Source organism: Hyperoodon ampullatus (assembly GCF_949752795.1).
Source record: "Hyperoodon ampullatus genome assembly, chromosome: 2".
NCBI lineage: Eukaryota > Metazoa > Chordata > Mammalia > Artiodactyla > Ziphiidae > Hyperoodon > Hyperoodon ampullatus.
The window spans coordinates 15,807,615-15,829,300 of NC_136915.1; the positions used below are offsets into that span (position 1 = coordinate 15,807,615).

General features: G+C 53.2%; 1 protein-coding gene and 1 pseudogene across 3 annotated transcripts in view; both read right to left on the reverse strand.

Moving 5' to 3' along the window:
- The window catches only part of CAPZB (capping actin protein of muscle Z-line subunit beta), a 138,627-nt gene that overhangs the window by 40,266 nt on the left and 76,675 nt on the right, over positions 1 to 21,686 (reverse strand). For both annotated transcript variants that reach the window (XM_079698373.1, XM_079698372.1), the window contains exon 3: positions 1,812 to 1,933. In XM_079698373.1, the coding sequence (XP_079554499.1) occupies positions 1,812 to 1,933 (122 nt within the window). The remainder of the gene's footprint in view (positions 1 to 1,811; positions 1,934 to 21,686) is intronic.
- LOC307048361 (small ribosomal subunit protein eS24-like) lies at positions 8,093 to 8,585 on the reverse strand (annotated as a pseudogene). Its single transcript has one exon. The product of its transcript is annotated as a small ribosomal subunit protein eS24-like (transcript).

The window sequence follows — 21,686 nt, forward strand, 5'->3', positions numbered from 1 at the left end:
GACCACCGACACCAGAGCCTTCCCTGTTCACCCCTCCACCTCTCCCTCCCCTGGTCCTCCATTATTTTCTTTATTTGCTCTTCAACAATATATACTGTTTATGCAGCTGCTTACTCTCTGGATTCCTCACTAGGACACAAGCTCCACAGAAGAGTGACTCAGTGTCTGACACACGAGCGCCTGCTCACAGAAACACGTCACCGAGCATCCTGTTAGAAGAATGAACACTACACCCTCCACTTAATACACGAGAGAACTAGAGTCCAGAGACAATAAGTAATTTGTCAAAGTTCCCATCTGCTCAAGGGGGCAGTGCTGGTTTGGAGCCCATGTCGGCTACCTCCAGCGAATTTCTCCTACTTTCATTTCTCAGGCCCCAACCCCTCCCCCAAAAGAGCATGAGGCCAAAGCGTTAAGACTCAGCCCAGGTTCTGCGGCTTCTAAAAAAACCTATAGCCTATGGCATTCTTCCACCATTCTCCAAGGTACTGACTACAGCCATCCATCACAGGAATACTGGATGCGTGTAGGGATTCCCAGTCTTTTTTTTTTTTTGCGGTATGCAGGCCTCTCACTGCTGTGGCCTCTGCCGTTGCGGAGCACAGGGTCCAGACGCGCAGGCTCAGGGGCCATGGCTCACGGGCCCAGCCGCTCCGCGGCATGTGGGATCTTCCCGGACCGGGGCATGAACCCGTGTCCCCTGCATCGGCAGGTGGACTCTCAACCACTGTGCCACCAGGGAAGCCCCCCAGTCTTTTTTAATATTAAGAACTCCTAGGCACCCTTAAAAACCTAGCTCGGACATCATCTCCTCCGGGAAGTCTTCCTGGAGTCAACCTTGGCCTTCTCTATGCTACCCTCAATAAGCTTGGCCCTGGCTGCCGGAATCACGTCACACAGTAATCAGCTCCTGGGTGCGTCTCCTGTTCTAGACCATGGATCACCCAGGGCAGGGACGCAAATCGACTTAGTTATTTACAGCCCTGGACAGGGTGATGGAGAGAGAAAGGACAGCTGCACGTCTGTCTGACGAGCTTCATTCACATGCCCTTAAGCACGCAGGCCCTCCCTGGGCTTGGGATTCCTGTCATGGGCACATCCTGGACCTTCTCCTTTGCAGGATTTGATGCGATTTTAATGAAACAGCTTGCTGGTTTTTTGTTTTTTTTTTAAATAATTAATCTTTGGCTGTGTTGGGTCTTTGTTGCTGCATGCAGTCTTTCTCTAGTTGCGGCGACTGGGGGCTACTCTTCGTTGTGGTGCGTGGGCCTCTCATTGCGGTGGCTTCTCTTTATCGTGGAGCACAGTCTCTAGGCACACGGGCTTCAGTACTTGTGGTTCGCAGGCTCTAGAGCGCAGGCTCAGTAGTTGTGGTGCACGGGCTTAGTTGCTCCACAGCATGTGGGATCTTCCTGGACCAGGGCTTGAACCCATGTCCCCTGCACTGGCAGGCGGACTCTCAACCACTGTGACACCAGGGAAGTCCCTGTTTTTTGTTTTTTGTTTTTTTACCAACATCCCTTTCTTATTGGACTGTAAGCCCCACCAGGGCAGGGGCTTCTTATTCACTGCTGCATCTCCAATGCCCAGTAGGGGTACTCCACAGACATCTTCCGGTCAATTGGATGGAATGATGGATAGAAGGGAGGGAGGGAGGGAGGGAAGGAGGAAAGCCTAGCAGAAGCACAAGCAGAAAGAAGGCTGATGGGCTGTCAGATGTCAAAGCTCAGTAGTCCTTGAGCTGCTGCAGCAGTGGTAAGCGGCTGGGGCGGGCGCAGCACGCCTGCTGCATTCGTGGGGCAGGAGCTCACCTATAGGAGTCCCCATCTCTGTTGTAGTCACACAAAAGGTAATCCTTTCCCACCACCTTGTCTCTGGCGATTTTCAGTGGCTGGTCAACAGAAGACAGGAGATCTTCACATAGACTGGGGACCTGGCAGAGAGAGAGGAAAAGTCAGAACAGAGGTTAAAATAACACATCAAACCCAGGTTGGCTAACAGCATCTGTAGCCATACTGTGGTCAGCATATTTAACATCTGGCCCTTGGTAGCCTGCCAGAATTATGGGCCTGTTCTTTTCTTTTCCACATGTGTCTGACACCAACTGTGTCCCTCTATAAAGAAACCTGTTCTTGAATTACAGTGGAGCGTGATTTCCAATACAGCTTTCCTTCCAAACTGCGTGCAGCTTTAATTACCTGGTCGCCAGGGTGGTCTAGTAACGTACGAACGTGCTTGGTATTGGTCTCTGGTGGGCAAAGCATAAGCTGAAGCCCCGAGAAGAAGGTAAACACTTTAAACACACAGGAGTCCAGAGAGCTCTGAGAAGAAGAGCCAGTCCGTGCCGAGAGCTCCCACAGGCTCCCTTGCTGGGTGGAGTTTCCAGTACTTTCCAGGACCCCAGCCAAGCGTTACCAGGTTGGCTTACGGAGCCAACCCTACCTGCTGCAAAGGTAGCTTCCCGCCAGCTTCCCACAGTGCCGAGCTCCAGCTGCTGTGCTCAGGCTCATCCTCCTGGGCCCCTCACTGAGAAGGGGGGCCCTCGGGTGGGGGGCGGGCAGGGCTGAATCCCAGGGCAAATGCTGCTGAATCGGACACAGAGCCCTGCTAGGAACCAGGCCTCTGGCCTCCTCCTCCCAACTCAAACATCAATTTCCACCCGAAATATTCCGGGAAGGGAGGGCAGCGCTCTCCAAAATGGATTCCTTCAGGCTTGAGTCACTTCCATGCTATATTTTCAATGTGCTGACTTATTCGTTTCATGGGCCCGAGTTTACGGAGGCCCCACCGTATCGTTTACCCGACGAGTGGCTGCCAACTGCACCAATAACCCTTCCAAATGGAAAAGTTAAATCATGTGGCAAAGACACCCAAAGAGCAGCTCAGCAGAGGGGCGGCCAGTCACAGCAGTTCCCGTGCTCCCCCGGAAGGCCCCTGCCACCACCAGAGAGGCACGGATGGGGACACGGTCACCTTGGAGACCACCAGCCTCCGTGGGCTTCTCGAGGCATCTCTGCTGATGGGGGGGTGCCTCCAAACTCAGCCTGGAAAGCGCTGTCTGGCACACCTGTGAGATGGTGACCCTGCCTGGTGACTCACAGCCGTTTCTCATACACTGAGCAGCACCGGGCAGCCAGCCCCGCCCCGAGACACGAGACACACACACCATTAACCCCTGTCTACAATGTGCTTATTTCAGAACTCCTTCTGGATGCAACACCCATCTGTGCACCCACCTCCCCAAGTAGAAAGACATACAAACAAAAATGGGGCTGTTTTCAGTTAGTTTTGGTACGGAGAATACCAAGCGTCTGCCACGTATCATGCACTAGGCTGGGCCCTTTACAGATGGCACACTGTCTACCGGAAGCTCACACTCATCCTGTGACGTAGTTATTATCCCCATTTTACAGATTAGAGAATTGAGGCCTGGAGTCGTGAGGTTGCCCAAGGTCTACACAAGAAGAAAGCAGTAGAGAGAGAAGTCTCCCCCTCTGACTGGAACTCTGGTTTAGCGGACAGCTAAGAGGAAGAAGAGCACACGCCAAAGGCACACTCTGCTGGGAAATGACCCCTTCCCACCCAACCCCTGTTCCGCTGTGGCACCCTTCACCTGGGAAAAAAAAGCCCAGATCAAGGCAAGGAAGATTTTAACAGCTTCCACCCAAGGCAGCTGGGATTTGAAGTGGCCTTGCTTTCCTGTCGTTGGCCAAGTGCAAGGGCCCTGGGCACCTATGTGCCCGCCTATCACGTTACAGCCTTTCCCTGGCATCACTATTCTGTTGGGCTGATTCCTTGGCTTACTTGTTGGGCCCTGACTTTTGCCTAGAACCCCATTCTAACTGGCTGGGGCCCTGACACTACTGGCCTAATTTATCCTAGAGTATAGTAAAGACCAAGCAAACACGCTCTGAAGTGAGACTTCTTGACTCTACGACTCACTGGCCTCCTGGCCTGGGGCAAGTCACTTTACTTCTCTACCAAGTTGCATTTCCTCACCTGTAGAGTGGGGATAAGAAAAACCAACCCGGTTGCGGATTGCATGTGACGATGATGCATTCAGTACCCAGCATAGCGTCCAGCGCGGGGCAACGCGTGCACATCAGGAACCGACGCACTGATGTCCCTGCTCCCCCTGGGTCCCCAACACCACTGCTGCCTGTTATTCTCAGCCTGCGGCTCCGGCCTGGATGGCAGCCCCAGCCTGGACGGCAGCCCCTGTCTGAACGGCAGCTCCGGCCTAGACAGCAGCCCCAGCCTAGGCTGCACCTGAATTTGCTGTACTGCCCCAGGCACTGGATGAAAATGCACCATTGAGATCCAGTTCTGCCCAGAGCCATGCTGCTCTTTTCCCGCCAGTCCTGTTGTGGGTGGCTAAGTCCTCCAACAGAAGAAGCTAACAAGATAATGGGATTTGGTATAAAACAGGCTTGACTTCACTCCTATCCAAGAGGCTAATCCACGGATCGAAAGTATTTCAATAATTTCTTCCCAGCACTTATACTAACTGAAATGCTTTTTTTATTGATTTGTGGTCATGTCTCTCTCCCTAGAATGTAGGTTTTACCAGGGCGAGGGCTGTCATCCTGTTCACCGCTGAACCCTCAGTGCCCAGGGCAGTGCAAGTGCTTGATGTATGTGGGAAGGAGGGAGGGAGGAGTTTTACAATACGGAGCCTCCCAAATGCCAATCGGCTTTATTTTTAAATTAATAAATTGGTGTGTAGCAAGGATCTTCACCCAAAGAGTGTACAGTCAAGAACTAAACTTTGATGGATACCAATGACAATTTCACCGTGGCTCCAACCAGGAATATAATCTGTGATGTGGTTCCAGAGCAGCAGACAAAGAGAGCGGGAGTTTTAGTGAAAGTCCTGGCGTCTGTGTTACTATACGACCCCAAGGAGCACAGCAGCAGTGCGAGACTGAGAACTGAGAGACCTGGGTTTGAGCCCCTGCTCAGCTGTTCAACTAGCCATGGAGACCTGGGCTGGGCCCGAGGTTGTTCATCTGGCAAACACAGCAGGTGAGCTGCATCAGACACAGACGGCTGCTGGGCCACTGTAAGAGCCTCACTGCTTCAGTGCAAATAATTCAGGTAAAGAAAGCCTCTAATCAAGACACTATTAGCTTCTTCATACGGTTAAACGTATTCATCCTTTGAGAATGCCCCTGTTTTTTTTTTTTTGGTGTTAAAGTGCCCGTAACTTGATGAAACAATAGGTTTTGTTTTTGTTCTAAAGGCTCACAACCAATGACCTAGTCCTCCTCTTCTCTTTTAAATGTCTCTGGCCTGTGAAATCAAAAAATGTGGCAGCCACTTTTCTAGAAAACGGGATCCAGCCCTCCCTACCTGTCCAGGCAGATCTGGGTACTTTCAAGGCGCAGGAGGGACTCCACTCTCCACTTTGTAACTCACGTCCTTCGAGGCACAGACAGCGCAGATTAAGGCAGCGGCGCAAGGGGCTGATCCGTGGTACCAGCTGTCATCAGTGGCCACTCCTGTTGCCTGCTCAGCCTCCTTTCCTATTCTTCTGGTCACAAAGCTCCTCACTCCATATGGTTGGGCAAGGCTGATCTCTACTCCACCACCACGCGTGGGCAACGAGAGGGCCTCAGCCCCTGGCATACATAGGGAAGAGTCTTCTCCAGGGGCGATGGAGGGATACACGGCTCACCTCCTTTCTGCCAGGGCAGCTGGGCTGGGGGTGCAGGGCCTGGGCTGCAGCAGGCATCGGGAGAGTACCTCCCTGCGTTTCTGAGCACTGCAGGGCCGTGGAGATAGTACCTGAGCGCCCAGATCCAGCCACCCTTAAAGATCCGTGCCTGGACTTTGCAAAATCTACGGCCAAGGTTCTAACCAACCTAAGGAAAACGTACATCTGAACTGTAACTCACAAAGCTACGGCTGTGTACAGAAAAACACAGGGAGCTCATGAATGACGGATGACTTGCCCCACCACGAAAAGCACCTGGTTGTGATATGGCTGGATGACTCTCCGCCCCAGCAGGTACAATTTTCGCCTTTTGGATAAACTCCCAAGTTGGGCCATATCCTTGTATTCTGTTTCCCTCCACCAGTCCTGTTTCTTTGATCAAAGATAAAATGCTCTGTAAAAATAACATTATTGTCGTCATGTGGAACGAGAAGTGTGGACTACACGGTGTGCTCCCAGATTCGTACCAGAGCAGCTGCCAAGGGCGCATTAGTCATGATCTGGCACCACCACCGATTCGTCTCACTCCCGCCCCCGTTTCCACCCCTTCCCACTCCTGCACTCCTGCCTGAACCCTCTCAACCCACCACACAGTCCTACTCAGTGTTTCTAGACAGGCGAGCTTGCACATGCGTTCTTCCACTTACAAATCCTCCCCACTTAGGGTTGCTGGATAAAACAATGCATTGGCCAGTTACATTTGTATTTCAGATACATAACGAATAGTGTTTTAGTACGTCTCCAGTTTACACACGACATATATTATTTGTTAAAACTGGCAACCTGGGGCTTCCCTGGTGGCGCAGTGGTTGGGAGTCCACCTGCCGATGCAGGGGACACGGGTTTGTGCCCCGGTCCGGGAAGATCCCACATGCCGCGGAGCGGCTGGGCCCGTGAGCCATGGCCGTTGAGCCTGCGCTTCCGGAGCCTGTGCTCCACAACGGGAGAGGCCACAACAGTGAGAGGCCCGCGTACCGCAAAAAAAAAACAACAAAAAACAACAAAAAACTGGCAACCTGGGCTTCCCTGGTGGCACAGTGGTTGAGAGTCCACCTGCCGATGCAGGGGACATGGGTTCATGCCCCGGTCCGGGAGGATCCCACACGCCGCGGAGCGGCTGGGCCCGTGAGCCATGGCCGCTGAGCCTGCGCGTCCGGAGCCTGTGCTCCGCAACGGGAGAGGCCACAACAGTGAAAGGCCCTCGTACCACAAAAAACAAACAAACAAAAACTGGCAAACTATCCCCATATAGTCTTAAATCCTACCACCCTTCAGGGCCCAGCCCAAACTCCAACTTCCTTATCAAGATGCCCCACTCTTCGGAATTCCTGCAGTTGACGCTGATATCAACTGAATCCTAAATGCTCTGGGGACGGCTGTTCTAACACTGGCCTCAACTATCAGGTTACTCCTTCCTCAAGACTTAACATTCTTCACTGAGCGCTGTGGGTGCCCGCAGAGGCCGGTCCTCCAGACCAGGGCGCCAGTGACGCACACACTGGTGGGTGCTCCGGCGTGTTGATGGAAGCGGGTATCAATCCTATGATCTAGGGTCACAGTACAGACCCAACCTCACCCCACTTCCTAGTCATGTCAAATGCTTAGAACAGTGGAAGAAATCACGTTAAGTCTCATGGATCACAAGTTTGCACAGCAATTTAAATGAAAGGACAGGTCCAAACAAAGCCGGGAGTTCACTTCGGGGTGTGAGTGTCATAGGCTCTGCTGCCTCGGGACCCAAGGAGGGCCTCTGGCGAGAACGTGTGGTTGGTGTCGACCACCCGAGGGCTGGACGGTTTCTGTCCAAACTGCCCACCTGACCTGCTTAACAGCCTTTGTAAGGAATGTTCAGATAACACCAAAGGTGTCAGACCAATCCAAGCCGTTGGGGGGATTTAAACCTAATTCCAAGCGACGTGGCGTACTAAACAACGGTGCACTGGCCAAGACAGCGTTCCCGCCGTTGCTCTGGTGGTGAAGTTCACGCCTCCGTCGGTCTCTCCACTGCCCGTCTGGGGCCATACCCCAGGGAGCAGGGACCGCCTCGCCCTTCACCACCGGCACCCCCAGCCGGCTCACGAGTGCCCACGGGGCCGCGGGAAAGATCGGGTGAAACAGGAATAAAGCGAAGTAGGGCAGGGAGAGGAAAAAACCCAGAAGGCAGAGGCAGGAGAGAGGCTGGCATGCCACGAGCTACTGCCTCAGGTGACCCCTTAACGGTAACGAGAATAAAGAGAAGGACGCCAGGAGGGGGCGGGGGGGCCAGGCGCGGCACTACGTAAACTACCCGCGTCGCCGCCTTGATTTTTTTTATTTGTTAATTTTTTCACATAAAAGGTCTTAGTTTATTAATTCTCTCACGAAAAATCTGCACAATCACCGCAGAATCTTTACTCCTTCTGCTGTCCAATCTCCAGCTGACTTTCTGCCAGCACCAAACTGGCCTCTGCAGTCCCCAGGACCGCCTTTATTCTGCTCGGGCGTTCCTTTCGCTGCTTTCTTGAGGTCTTCTCGTACAGGCCACGCCTCGCAAGCCTGTGTCTGGGCTCATCCTCCTTCGCGTGACCCAAGGAATCGTAAATCACACCAAGGCCAGCTGTCTTGCCGTCAACAACATGGGTTCTGAGCCCAAACACAAAGGCGACGTCTGGTGTGGTCTTGTACATTTTGGCTAGTTTTCCCCAAATTTCTGTCTTAGGTACTGTTGCCTTCCCAGGATGAAGGACATCAGTGACCATTTGTTCCCGCTGAAGGAGTTGGGTGGTCATGAACTTCCTGGTCCGGACAGTTACCGTGTTGTTCCTGATGGCATGATGGTGGCTGATCTTCAAGCAGCCAGGAAGAAAAGAGCCTGCATCGCCTCCTTTAATCCTCAGAACAGCCCTGCATATAGATATGGTTACTGTCCCTATTTTAAAGAAGGGCGAGGGAATTCCCTGGTGGTCCAGTGGTTAGGGCTCCGTGCTTCCACTGCAGGGGACACGGGTTCGATCCCTGGTCGGGGAACTAAGATCCCACACGCCGCATGGTGCGGTCAAATAAATAAAGGGGGGGGTGGTGGTGGTGGCGGCAAAATAGGGCCTTAGAGAAGTAACTTGCCCCAAGTCACACAGCTACTAGCCAATGTCTAGGAAAAGACATGTGACATACAGTATATCTGTTAAAAAAATAAAAATTACAGGGACTTCCACTTCCCTGGTGGTCCAGTGGCTAAGACTCTGCACTCCCAATGCAGGGGGCCTGGGTTCGATCCCTGGTCGGGGAACTAGATCCCGCATGCCGCAGCTAAGAGTTCGTATGCCGCAACTAAAGGTCCCGCACGCCGCAACTAAAGATCCCACACGCCGCAACGAAGACCCGACGCAGCCAGATAAATTTTTTTAAAAGCTATAAACAATAACTAACTAAATAAAAATTACATTCACTCTAGCTGTTGCCTCAAACTGAATCCTTTTCTACTATCTAGCCCAACAGCTGATCACATGAACAGAGATACAAATCAGAAGCTTCCGGCCACAAGTGAGGTTTGTGTTTGCGCCGCCATATGGTTCTACTTTGCCTCTTCCCCTTCTCCATTAGTTATTAATGTTGAAAAAAATTGTTCAACCAGAAAAAGAAACTTGAGATGAACCCTTAAAAAAGCACAAAAGCCAGACCAGTTCAACTCCATGGATAATCTAATCCACGGCGCCCTCGTCTTTAAGAAATGCACCCTTGTACCTCGGTTTTTTAAAAAAATGGCCAAATGAACACATTCCGTCGTTTGATCTGCCCGCTGGCTGAGAGCCCGCCACCAGAGAGATAAGAATCGAAAACAGACCGTGTTCGCTGGGTCGCACACTCAGATGAGTAACGTTGCTGAAACCATGGCTGGGCAGAGTGGTGGCTGGCCCCGCTCCCCGGCAGACGGCAAAGTATCAGGATGCCGGGGCTCCCTCCCCATGACCAGCAGAGGTCTCTGCTTACAATACGTTCCTTTTATTTTTTCCAAGGCCCCAAACCTTCCCCGCTCTTCTCTAATAAAAATTAAAGAAGAAAATAAGGAGAGTGCTTTCAGTGACACACATGCCTGCCTCAGAAACACAACCTACAGGGTGGCATTCTGGAAAACACCAAACTCAAAATCAAACACAAGTTCGAATGCTTGGTCTGCCACTTCCTGGCTGAGTGTAACCTTCCTAAACCTCAGAATTGGGGGCTACAACACCTACCTCAGTAGATCCTGAGTACCCACCCCCAGGCACCTGTCAGGTGCCATGGATCCAGCGGCAGACGAGATGGACGGGCACGGCCCTGCTCTCCCAAAGCACGCTCCAGCAGCCGGAAACAGACGAGGCACGAGGAGCCATCCTGAGAGTGGCGAGGGCTGTGACACGGACCTGATGGGGATGGCAGGGGGACTGCAGGGATTCGGTGGTCTAGGAGGTGGACGGAGCTGACACGTGAGTGGAGGAAAGGAGAGGCACCGTGATGGGACCGAAGAGCCGGCCCCAGGCTCCCCCCGCCGCCACCCCGAGGAGAGGAGAAGAGAGAAGCATCTGTGCGCTGGAGTCCTCAACCAGGTGGAGCAGTGCCTGTGGGCCCCTTTAAATGTGATGGCAAGCCCCGGCACACTGTTGTTCATAAAACTTCTTAAAGCCTCCCTCCCACCTCCTCCCCAGACTCCCAGGTTTAAGAAGGATGCACTTGAGGACCCATCCGTGAACGTGGGCCCAGGCGGCCTCCATAGCCTATGGGAGATGAGGGACCCCCCCCAGCCCCACCCCCCTGATCAGGGTGGAGGAAACAAAGTCCTCCCCACGATTGCCCAGCAGCAGCTTTTTTTTTTTTTTTTTTAGTATTTATTTATTTGGCTGTGCCGGGTCTTAGTTGCCGCGTGCAGGATCTTTAGTTGCAGCATGCGGGATCTAGTTCCCTGACCAGGGACGGAACCCGGGCCCTCTGCACTGGGAGCACTCAGTCTTAGCCAGTGGACCACCAGGGAAGTCCCAGCCCAGCTGCAGCTTTGTTACCAGGACCTTAGTTGTCACCAGGAACACCTGGAAGCAGAGTTTCCAAGTGCACTGATGTAACGCCTCTCCGAGTGTGGGTGCCCCGCACTGGGGACACCTCACCCTGTCCTGTAAACCCACTCAGAGGGTTTGCCTGAAGAAGCGGAGGGGGAGCCCAGGGGACCTTGCTCACGCTCCAGGACCCCGCCCTCCCCACCGTGCAGACGGGAAAACCCAAGTGCAGGGAAGAGCCTCACACAGGCGGCAAGGTGGGGGCAGGGCAGAACTGGACTCTGAGTTCCAGGCTCTGACCCAGCGATTCCAGAGCACAGGCCCCGCTGGGCTGGCAAGGCGAGCGGCTTCCGCTCCCACTCCGCCTTCCAGTGGGGCTCCGAGGAGAGGGGGTGGAAAAGGAAGAGAATCGGCGGTGGGGGGACTCGGGGTCTGCACGGTCCCGGCCCGCCCGCCCCGACTCCTGTGCTGTGGGCAGGGACCCGCGACACTGCCAGCGCCACCACCCAGCACAGCCTGACCCCAGGGCCGCCGGCCCTCCTCGTGTTTCAGATCCGGCCTCTCTTCTAATTAAGCTATCACTGGACTCTGAGAACAGTATACTTTAAGTACAAGTTCAGACCGTTTTCTTCACTTGAAGACTGCGAATTATAAAATGCACTTTTAAGGAGAACATTGTTAAATGTACACGACAAGTGTAGGAAGCAAGGTCCCAATTTTGGCAACACCATAACGTGTGCGAACCGCGCCCCTCAGATTTGGGCCACCGGCACGGGCTCCTGAGGGTCACACACTGCCAGCCGGGTCTCATCACTGAGGGTCTAACACATGGGAAGGTGCCAACATTAGGAAAGCGTTTCTGATCAACACGTTTTATTCTGCCTAGAAATCAATTTTTCATGTGCCATTAACAACAAAGAGCTTTCTCAAGAAACAATAAGCCTCCCGCCGCTCTTTTCTTAGGCAGGTGCCCCAAACCACCCCAGAGATAAATAATAAACAAAGGCAAACTTCCTGGGCTGGGTTTCAGCCATTCATACCCCAAAGCTTTGCCTTCTAGAAGCTTGCAGGCTGGAGTAAGAAGCCAGAAGCGTTTTCTAAAGAAGGGTCAGGAGGGGGCAGGACAAAGAGAAGACAAACTGAAAGGGGAAATTGAAATCACTACACGTGGGTCATCCAGGGGCACACACAAGGCTCCTGTTGTCCACATGTAACCCTACGCTTCCCGAAGGGGACGAACCAGGTGCTTGGAGCCTAATTAAATTAACTGTTCCCTGGCCAGGAGCAACCGCATCACCTGTGTCTACGCTGAGAGAAGCTGGGGTCTTTCTAAGCCACCCGCTCCTCTTAATGAAGGGCTGGTCCCCGAGGGATAGGGCACGATACACAAGCACCTTTAAGAAGCCAGAGGCAGAAAACTCACTGGGTCTAAGTTATGTGCACCGGCTCCTGAGGGCTTCGCGCAGCCTCCAGGACGCTTTCAGGAGCTGCTGCACACAGGGCAGCCAACTGCCTGGGCCTGGACGGCCGCGGGCGGGAAGCTCCCCGACCCGGCCTGGGCCCAGCCTCCCGCCGCAGCCCCAGGGCTCTCCCGTGAGCCCCTCCGCCACCCCTCAGCCGACATCCTGACAGTCTCTCCACCAGGATCGCCTGCCTTTCTCCCGGTGCTACCTAGTGACCCCCAGTTATCCTTCAAGGTCCTCTTCTACGCATGCCCAAGGCTTCCTTAGCGAAGGCGATGCCCCTCATCTACAGGCTACGCCCCTGCTGCTCTATATAAGACTGGGCCCCAGGCTGCATGGATTCGGGATGGGGTGTCTTTCCTCAGGGCAGGGATGAGATGTCTGGACGGCCCTGGGCCTAGCGTAAGGCTGGCTGGGCTTCCTAAATGCCGGTGGGACCGTGGCTGAATTGTGGAAAAGGAGGGCCACTCAGGTGGACCTCTGACCTTCTGAAGCCCACGTCTGTCTCAGTGGGAAGCGCCCCCCAATGTTCTTCAGCGCCTCTCCGAGAGCTGGACTAGGGACCAGCTGGGTGGGTGGGGGTGAGGGTGAGAGGGTGATGACCTGGGGCGGCAGCGCATCACTGTGACCAAGGGCCTCCCAAGGCGGATGCAGACTCGAGCTCCTGCACCTCCCCTGGCGTGTGGACCACCACCTTGCGAGGACCTGTGGGGCCGGCCCTTGCCCCTCACACTCCACGCAGGCGCCTCCTGAAGCTGGGCCCATAGCCTCCCCTGTGCGAGGAAGGCATGCGTGGACAGAGTGGAGATCTCTTCCCGAACGGCCTGCGGCCCTGCTTTCTCAGGCTGTGTTAAAGCATTATCGTATTGGGTGCATTCTTACAAATCACCTCAAATCTTTCTGGGAAAAGGACCAGGGAAAAACATATTAAAACAACTCGTTTATCACATGGTCTTTTTGCAAAGACAATGTAACTTCATGGGCCGGACAGAGGGTCCATATGTTTTGTTTTGTTTTTTTTTTTTTTGCGGTACGCGGGCCTCTCACTGTTGTGGCCTCTCCCGTTGCGGAGCACAGGCTCCGGACGCGCAGGCTGCCATGGCTCACAGGCCCAGGCGCTCCGCGACATGTGGGATCTTCCCAAACCGGGGCACGAACCCGTGTCCCCTGCATCGGCAGGCGGACTCTCAACCACTGCGCCACCAGGGAAGCCCTCCATCTGTTTTATTATTACCGTTTTAGTGTTATTAGTATTATTAAAGCAATGATCCTAACAACAGCAAACTTTTTTTTTAAGTGCCTGCTATGCATGAGACATTCTTCTAAGCATGGAACACACATCCTCATTTTATCATCATGGAAACCCTGTACGAAGCAGTGGTGCTACACTGTTATCCCAATTTATGCCAAGTTCTCATAATTTACAGATGACGACACGGAGGCACAGGGAGGTTAAGTATAATAACTTGGCTAAGGTCACATAGTTCGCAGGTGGCAGAGCCAGAATTCAAGGAAACCCATGCAATCCCACCCCAGGACTCCTCAGAGCCACCCGGGGAGGCCAAGGACCTTGTGAGGCAGCAGCCGAGGCTCAGAGCCACGCAACCACCGAGTCACATGCCACAGTCCTGGGTCTTTCCACCATATAGTCTCTCCAAACTCTCAAGACCACAGACTTCTAAACAACCCAGACAGTGCCACAGTCCAGCAAAATCCCAGGGATGTTGCTGGTCCCTTTCAAGTGGAACCGTTCACGCCGTGCGAGCATGTGTGTCTGAGCAGGGGTGGGGGCCAGCACTGATGTGCCACGTTATGTGAGGGACACCCAGAACAAGTCGGTGGCTTTTCTTCCCCCCTTAGCACAAAAATCATCCTGGCTGGCTGGCCACAACGTTTCACACTGGATTCCTTCCCCTGGATGGATGTCTCAAGGTTTTGTTTTAATTTCACCAAGTCAGCCAGAGAAAATGACGACGCACGGCCAAAGAAAAATCTGCAACTCGTCCTACTGGGGAAACAGTCAGATCCGCTCAGGAGTAACGGATGTCTCCCCTTCGCTGTCTGTGTCTTCCCGGATCAAGAGCTCCTCTGTTTCCCCACTTTGGCTCATTAGGAAGTAAAACCCAAATCCTCCAGATAAAATCTACCTAACGTATGAAGGATTAAATACAGTGTCCCCATCCTCGATGTCTAATAGGAGAGAGCGGGGCACAAGTGAAGCCCCAGCGCGCCCTGTGCTCTGGACCGGGGAAGGACTGGATGCTATGGAATCGAGGGGGGTTGCCCAGAGCTTCTCTGGAGGGGAAGAGGAACAGGGGAGGCCGGGGTACATGTCCTGAGGAGCTAACATCTGAGCTCAGTTATAAAAACTGAAGCACGTATGTGGCAGAAGAGGTCACAGAGAAGCCCGCGGGAATGAGAGGCAGGAGTGCCCATCTGGTCAAAGGAGTGCAGCGTGGAACACCGAACACTGACGGCCACACAACTCTGTGAAGATGTTGAAAAGCCCCCGCGCGCTTTAAAAGGGTGAATTTTATAGTACGTGAATTGTATCTACATAATCACAATTTAATCTCTATTGTTTAAAAAAAATTTAAAAAGGTGAATTGAGAGAAGATTCCAAGCAGAGAGCACAGGCATATTCCAGGGAACTGTAAGTTCAATGCAAATACAAAAAAATTACTTGGGGTTTCCAGCAGATAAGAATATGTTACATGACCTAAATTTTAGGCTAGTAAAAAGTGACCCCAGGCATCAGGAACCAGGGGCAGGGTTATCTTTCTCTTCACTCTTGTATCTATCTGGCTATTGACCCTTACAACCCAGAGCTTTCTACGTGAGAATAAATTAATGCAGCACATGGTAAGGATGCATCACCAGCCTGGAAGCCAGAGGTGGGTCTTCAGTGAAGTGGGGCTAGATCACCAGATGAGACATAGCTGCCCTGGTCCTCAGTTTCCTCATCTCTAAAATGGACCAAGGACTTCCCCAGCGGTCCAGTGGTTAAGACTTAGCCTTCCAATGCACGGGGCGTGGGTTCGATCCTTGGTTGGGGGGCTAAGATCCCACGTGCCTCGGGGCCAAAAAAACAAAACACAAAACAGAAGCAATTACTGTAACGAATTCAATAAAGACTTTAAAAATGGTCCACAGCAGAATGTGAATTGATACAACCACTATGGAAAACAGTATGGAGGTTCCTTAAAAAACTAAAAATAGAACTACCATACGACCCAGCAATCCCACTACTGGGCATATACCTTGAGAAAACCATAATTCAAAAAGAGACACATACCACAATGTTCACTGCAGCACTATTTACAACAGCCAGGACATGGAACCAACTTAAATGTCCATCAACAGGTGAATGGATAAAGATGTGGCACATATATACAATGGAATATTACTCAGCCATAAAAAGAAATGAAATCGAGTTATTTGCAGTGAGGTGGATGGACCTAGAGTCTGTCATACAGAGTGAAATAAGTCAGAAAGAAAAACAAATACCATACGCTAACACATATATATGGAATCAAAAAAAACAACAACAAAATGGTACTGATGAACCTAGTTGCAGGGCAGGAATAAAGAAGGAGACACAGAAAATGGACTTGAGGAAACGGGGTGGGAGGGGGAAGCTGGGGCGAAGTGAGAGTAGCATGGACGTATATACATTACCGAATGTAAAATAGTTGGCTGGTGGGAAGCAGCCGCATAGCACAGGGAGATCAGCTTGGTGCTCTGCGACGACCTAGAGGTGGGATACGGAAGATGGGAGGGAGGCTCAAGAGAGAGGGGATATGGGGACATGTGTATGCATATGGCTGATTCGCTTTGTTGTACAACAGAAACTAACACAGTACTGTTAAGCAATTATACGCCAATAAAGATCTATTTTAAAAAATGGTCCACAACAAAAAAATCTTTAAAAAATAAAATAGGGGCTTCCCAGGTGGTGCGGTGGTTGAGAGTCCGCCTGCCGGCGCAGGGGACACGGGTTCGTGCCCCGGTCCGGGAGGATCCCACATGCCGCGGAGCGGCTGGGCCCGTGAGCCATGGCCGCTGAGCCTGCGCGTCCGGAGCCTGTGCTCCGCAACGGGAGAGGCCAGAGCAGTGAGAGGCCCGCGTACCGCAAAAACAAACAAACAAATAAACAAACAAATAAAATAAAATAAATAAAGTGGACCCAAACTGAACAAGATGGATGTCATGGTTCTCCAAGGCAGAGGAGAGGCACTTGGGGGGGCTCAAGGTGGTAAAAGAGTAAGAGGGGAAGTCTGGGCCCAACATGATCCATTCAAGTTTGCTATAAGGTTTAATTTGGGGATTCCCTGGTGGCGCAGTGGTTAAGAACCCGCCTGTCAATGCAGGCGACACGGGTTCGAGCCCTGATCCGGTAAGATCCCAATGCCGCGGAGCAACTAAGCCCGTGCGCCACAACTACTGAGCCTGCACTCTAGAGCCCACGAGCCACAACTACTGAGCCCACCTGCCACAGCTACTGAGCCCACGTGCCACAACTACTGAAGCCCACGCGCCTAAAGCCTGTGCTCCGCAACAAGAGAAGCCACTGCAGTGAGAAGCTCATGCACTGCAACAAAGAGTAACCCCCGCTCACCACAACTAGAGAAAGCCCGCACGCGGCAACGAAGACCCAACGCAGCCACAAAAAAAAAAAAAAAAAAAACTTTATTAAAAAAAAGATTTAGTTTGAAAAGAGGGCTCCACTAATTTTTTAAATGTCTGAAAACCACTAGACTAGATGACCAGTAAGGTTCATTTCAGTGTTAGGATCCTACAAAGTTTCACAGCGCAAGACTTAGTTTATTTACTTATCATCTCTACGACCATCCAGGATATGGCTGTATGAACTCATCAGAAGTTTGTGACATTCTAAAAAAAAAAAAGCTTGTGACGTTCTTCCTAAAACAAAATGTCTACTGAGCAAGGTACTTGGTGAGACCTCAAACTGACGAAGCCCCGGGCCCGTCTCCAAGGTGCACATGCGTGAATGACCCACGACAGGCGAAGAAGAAAAAAGCCTGTGACTGCATGCGCTTCTCCCCTGAATTCCAGTTCCAATTTAAAATTCTCAGGAAAGTTCTCTATTTGTAAAACCCAAATTGCCACCCCCCTTCTCTCTTCCAGGAGTGTCTCCTGCCCCCAGAGGCCCCTGCCCCAGTCCTATTCCCTAAAGGGAAGCCCAGCTTTTCCTGCTCCCCATGGCACACACCTTTATCAACTTGAGTGTCCCCTTCACTGATCTGAGGCTCCTGCCCGGTGGCCTCAACCCAGAGCCGGCAGGACCCGCAGCTGCTCCTCACTGACCCTGTCCTTGGCCGACTTCAAAGGCTGGGGAAAGCAGGCTGAGTGTGCCACGCTCTGCTCAAGGGTTTAAGTCTGTCTCCCAAACTAGACGTGCTCTAAGGGCGTGACCTGGGCACTCCTCCTCCAGGCCAGTGCCTGCCAGCCTGCGCAGGGCTTCCTGACGGCCCTCAGAAAGGAAACGCTTTCTGCCTCTTCTGGTCCTGGGAAGTGGGGGGGGTCTCTCTCCAACTCACTTGTATCATATTTCTCAGCAACCAGAGGGCAGGATCTAACTTAGAGAGAGACCCTTCAGACCTCTTCAAGGAAGCTCTCCGAGCGTTTCACAAAACTCTGCTCTCTGAGCCCTCCAGCAACAGGATGCCATACGGTTCCTGAAAGGCAGGCGCTAGACAGACCTCCTACTGGAGAATTCTGTTAGGGCAAGGCCAAGGAAGGGGCCTTTGTGCATTTCTGATGAATTGTGCCTCCGGCTCCAGCTGACGAGGACCAGGTATCTTCTTCACCTGGGGAGGCAGAGCTTAGCCTCCTGCGAACACATCCTGATCCTTACCTAGGTCAGATTCCTTCTAAAGTACTTCCCTGGCCTTGCAGCACGGCTCCCACCAAACAGAAGCACTGGAGGATGAAGCTCTTTTGTCCTCACCCACCTAGAAGTTACAACAGCATGGCCACCAGCGGCACCCGCTGCCACCTCCCAGTGCCGTGGTGAGATGCAGACAACGAGGTTAACAGCAACACACAACCAAAGAGCATCCGCGCACGCAATTCCAAAGAGACTTACATTGCCTGTACAGAGGCAGAACAAAAGCCAAAAAGGAAAAAACTTCCCTCAAACAAGCGTGGGGGCTTTCAAGGAGACTTGCTGAGTGGCAAACATTTCGGAAAGATGGAATTTCAAACACAAACACCAAAGGGCAGAGATTTGAGGCAGAAGAAGCTATGCACGCAGCTGGGAGGCCCTTTAATTAGGGAAAGATTTGCAAAGCCTGTGGAGCATCGGCAAATCTCCCCGTGGTCTCCGGAATGGAAAGAATGTGGAAAGCAATGGGGTAATCAACAAGTTCCAATTTGCTTGACACTCTCACCCAGAAGGAAGCACGTGGTCTTGTCCCCTTGCCACCTTTCAGTGGTCCCGGTGATCCCTTAAAGCAACAGAAGAGGACCACCGGGCCGTGGGAGAAGACAGGCTGGATTTTTCTCCTTCCTAAGGGTGCTTCCCACAGACAGCACGCAGGAAAGCTCTTCTGTCAAGGAGTTTTAAGGCAAAAACATGATTCAAGGGAAAACTAGCCCCTGGGCACCACCACCCCCGCCCAGACCTAGGGACTGTATTTCTGCAGGTATTATATAGCACTCTCACAAGTATTTCCAGTGGAGTTAAATATCCTGCACTTGGGCAAATGATCTGTAATAAAATGGAAAAATGATATCCCCTGCTCCATCCAAATGGAACACTTGGGACTCCCAAGGGGTGGGAGGAGAAGCAATGGTTTTCCCCAAACGGCCGACACCCATGCTGATACTCTTCTTTTGGGACACGGTGACATTCAATGCAGCACTGGGCACAGGTAATTCAGTTCTACGTTGGAGGATACCCTGCGTGAGGATTCCCAGCAGTCACACGAAGAGTTACCAAATCTTAAACTGTAAGGGTAACAAGGATCAGGGACAAGGCATAGACTCTGCGCCCCTCTCCACCACCAAAATCTAAGAGTTCAGGAAAAACGGAAAGTCACGAGCTTACTTTGGGTTCCCTCAGGGGCAGCAGCTGTTACTGACCAGGGCTGCAAAGGCGGCGCCTGGACTTGACAGAACGCCTGACTGATCGGATTCAGAAAGCCCCAGGTCTCTGTGAGATCAGACAAGATAAAGGCCGGTGGCACTGGCAGCTCCATAAAGCACTTGGCCAGCAAGCTCACTGCTTCCCAGGAGAGGGCTGATGTGGGCTTTTCCAGAGGCAGACAGGCACGTGAAGTAACCTAAGAAAAAGGCCCACTTCCCAGCCCTAATCTTGAAGTTACACGTAGTCAGTTGATCTCCGTCCCTTCCCTCATCCACCTAGAAAGTCTGAGCAGCAACCAACAGCTGATCCTCAGCAAAACTGGAGTGTGCGCCCATCACCTGCTTTCTGGCAAGGGATCCACAAGGCCTGAGCCAGTGCCCAGGGCTCATCGGGCATCGGTTCACGGGCTGTGATCGGGACGGAAACACACTGCCCCTGCTCAGTCTCAGCCTGGCTGGTTCCCTTCCCAGCGCCCTGTTAGGCTGTCTCAGGCTCCACCTACGCCGAGGAGCCTCCCCTGAAACCCACCCACCAAGGGTGGGCGTGGTGCCCTTCGGTGGTGCTTCCACAGAACTCTGTGCTCCTCTCATGGGAATCCTTGCAGTGGATCCACCTGGGTACCTGCTCCCCCTCCCGCCCCAAGACCGCGCACGCTCTGAAGACAAACCTCACTGCACTTATCGCTCTGACCCCAGGGCTTCGGCTCAGGCCCTAGCACTCAGCAGGGGCTCCAACAAGCCTTCCCTGAGTGTCCATCACATGCCACACACTGGGGATACAGAGGTGAACAGAGCAGACATGAGATCCCTGCCCTAAGAGAGCTGAGTGGGCAGCGGCAGATTCCTATAATTAAGCCATTCCCGCCGAGAGTAAAGGTGAGCGCCGTGGCCGGGTGATGAGGTGGGAGGGGGTGGGGAGTGGGGCCCAAGCGGCAGGCCGCCAGACAAGCAGGGTGGGTGTGAGATGTGTTCCCAGTAAAGGGGACGGCACGGACAAAGACCCAACAAGACAGGCCACGGGGCCTCTGGGAGACACCAGAGCAGGTCAGTATGGCTGGAGCAGAGGGGCCGTGGGGAGGGCAGGAGGGGTGGACGGGGGCCGATCAAGAGTTCTCAAACCCGGACCGCTGTCTGGGCTCGGCCCTGATGGCACTGCGGAGCCGTGAAGGGCCGCGGAGGGTCGTGACCGGCACCACGTGTGGAACGGCTACTCTGGCTGCAGAAGGCGAGCTGGGGCAGGTGGGGGGCTACAGGCACGGAGGGCCGGAGGCTGGCAGGGGCAGCCGGTGATCTAGGGTCGGGTAGCAGCAAGAGAGTGTTCACTGGACTGCTCTAACACGAGGATAAACACACCTTCAGCCGACAGGCCGGATGGGGGTGGGCAGCGCTCTTTCCAAGTGACCACTTCGGGCAGTCTGAGCCGCACCCAACGCCGCTGGGGCCGGCCTCTCTCCTGGACCCCCCAGCCGTCACACGCCTGCTTACTAAGGCCTTCACTGTGGAGACCCACGAGGTAAAGTACTAGAGGTCCTGGCGGCAAGACTGAGGAGGCCTGAGCCCGCCTCGCTGCCCACTTCCCGGCGGGGAGCCGGCAGCATCGCCTAGAGCCTGATGGGGAAGCACCCACCCACCGGCCGGGCCCCGTGGGAGAAGCAGACCAGTCCGACAGGGGCACACTCCTCCTTAAGAGGACAGCTGAGCTCTAACAGGCAAGGCCAAGAACTCAAGCTGCTCTGCCACTGAACTCCTCCTCCACTCACTACCTGCTGTCATCAAGGCCACAAGGAGAGCTGGCCAGCATCTTCTTTTTCATTGTCACAGCACTTAGCACTGACACTGAGCGCTCACTTGCAACCCGACACCGCCCCAAGCCCCTGGGCCATACTACTCAGTCCTCACAGCTGCCCTCTTTGAGAATGAGGTAAAGTCATCATTCGCTTCCTTGTATGAACGAGGAAACTGAGGCACAGAGAACTGAAGTCGCCTACTCAAGGTCACCTGGATAATTCAGGGCACACCCAGAGGCCGCTAACTCAGACTCCCGTGGTCTTAAAGACTCAAGATGGTTTACCACCTTCCTGAGTACTGCCACCTGCCAGGGCCACCAGCCCTGGGCACACGGGGCTGAGGTCTCCTGCCTTATGTCTCAGCTTCACAGCATCTTTGTCTCCCTGCATCTCTCCGCCTCAGATGACGCAGCACAGGAAGCATAATATGCCCCCCTCCCCTCGCAGAGTTCAGGGATGGGCGGGTTTACTGGATGGTTAACTAATATTTATGTAGCATCGAAGACATGGCCAGGCGCCGTGCAGGGTCTGGAGATACGGACGTGCACGGTTACATCCCACAGGTGCTCCCAATCCAGAGGGCCCTTGGGTGCTAATAATACAAAAT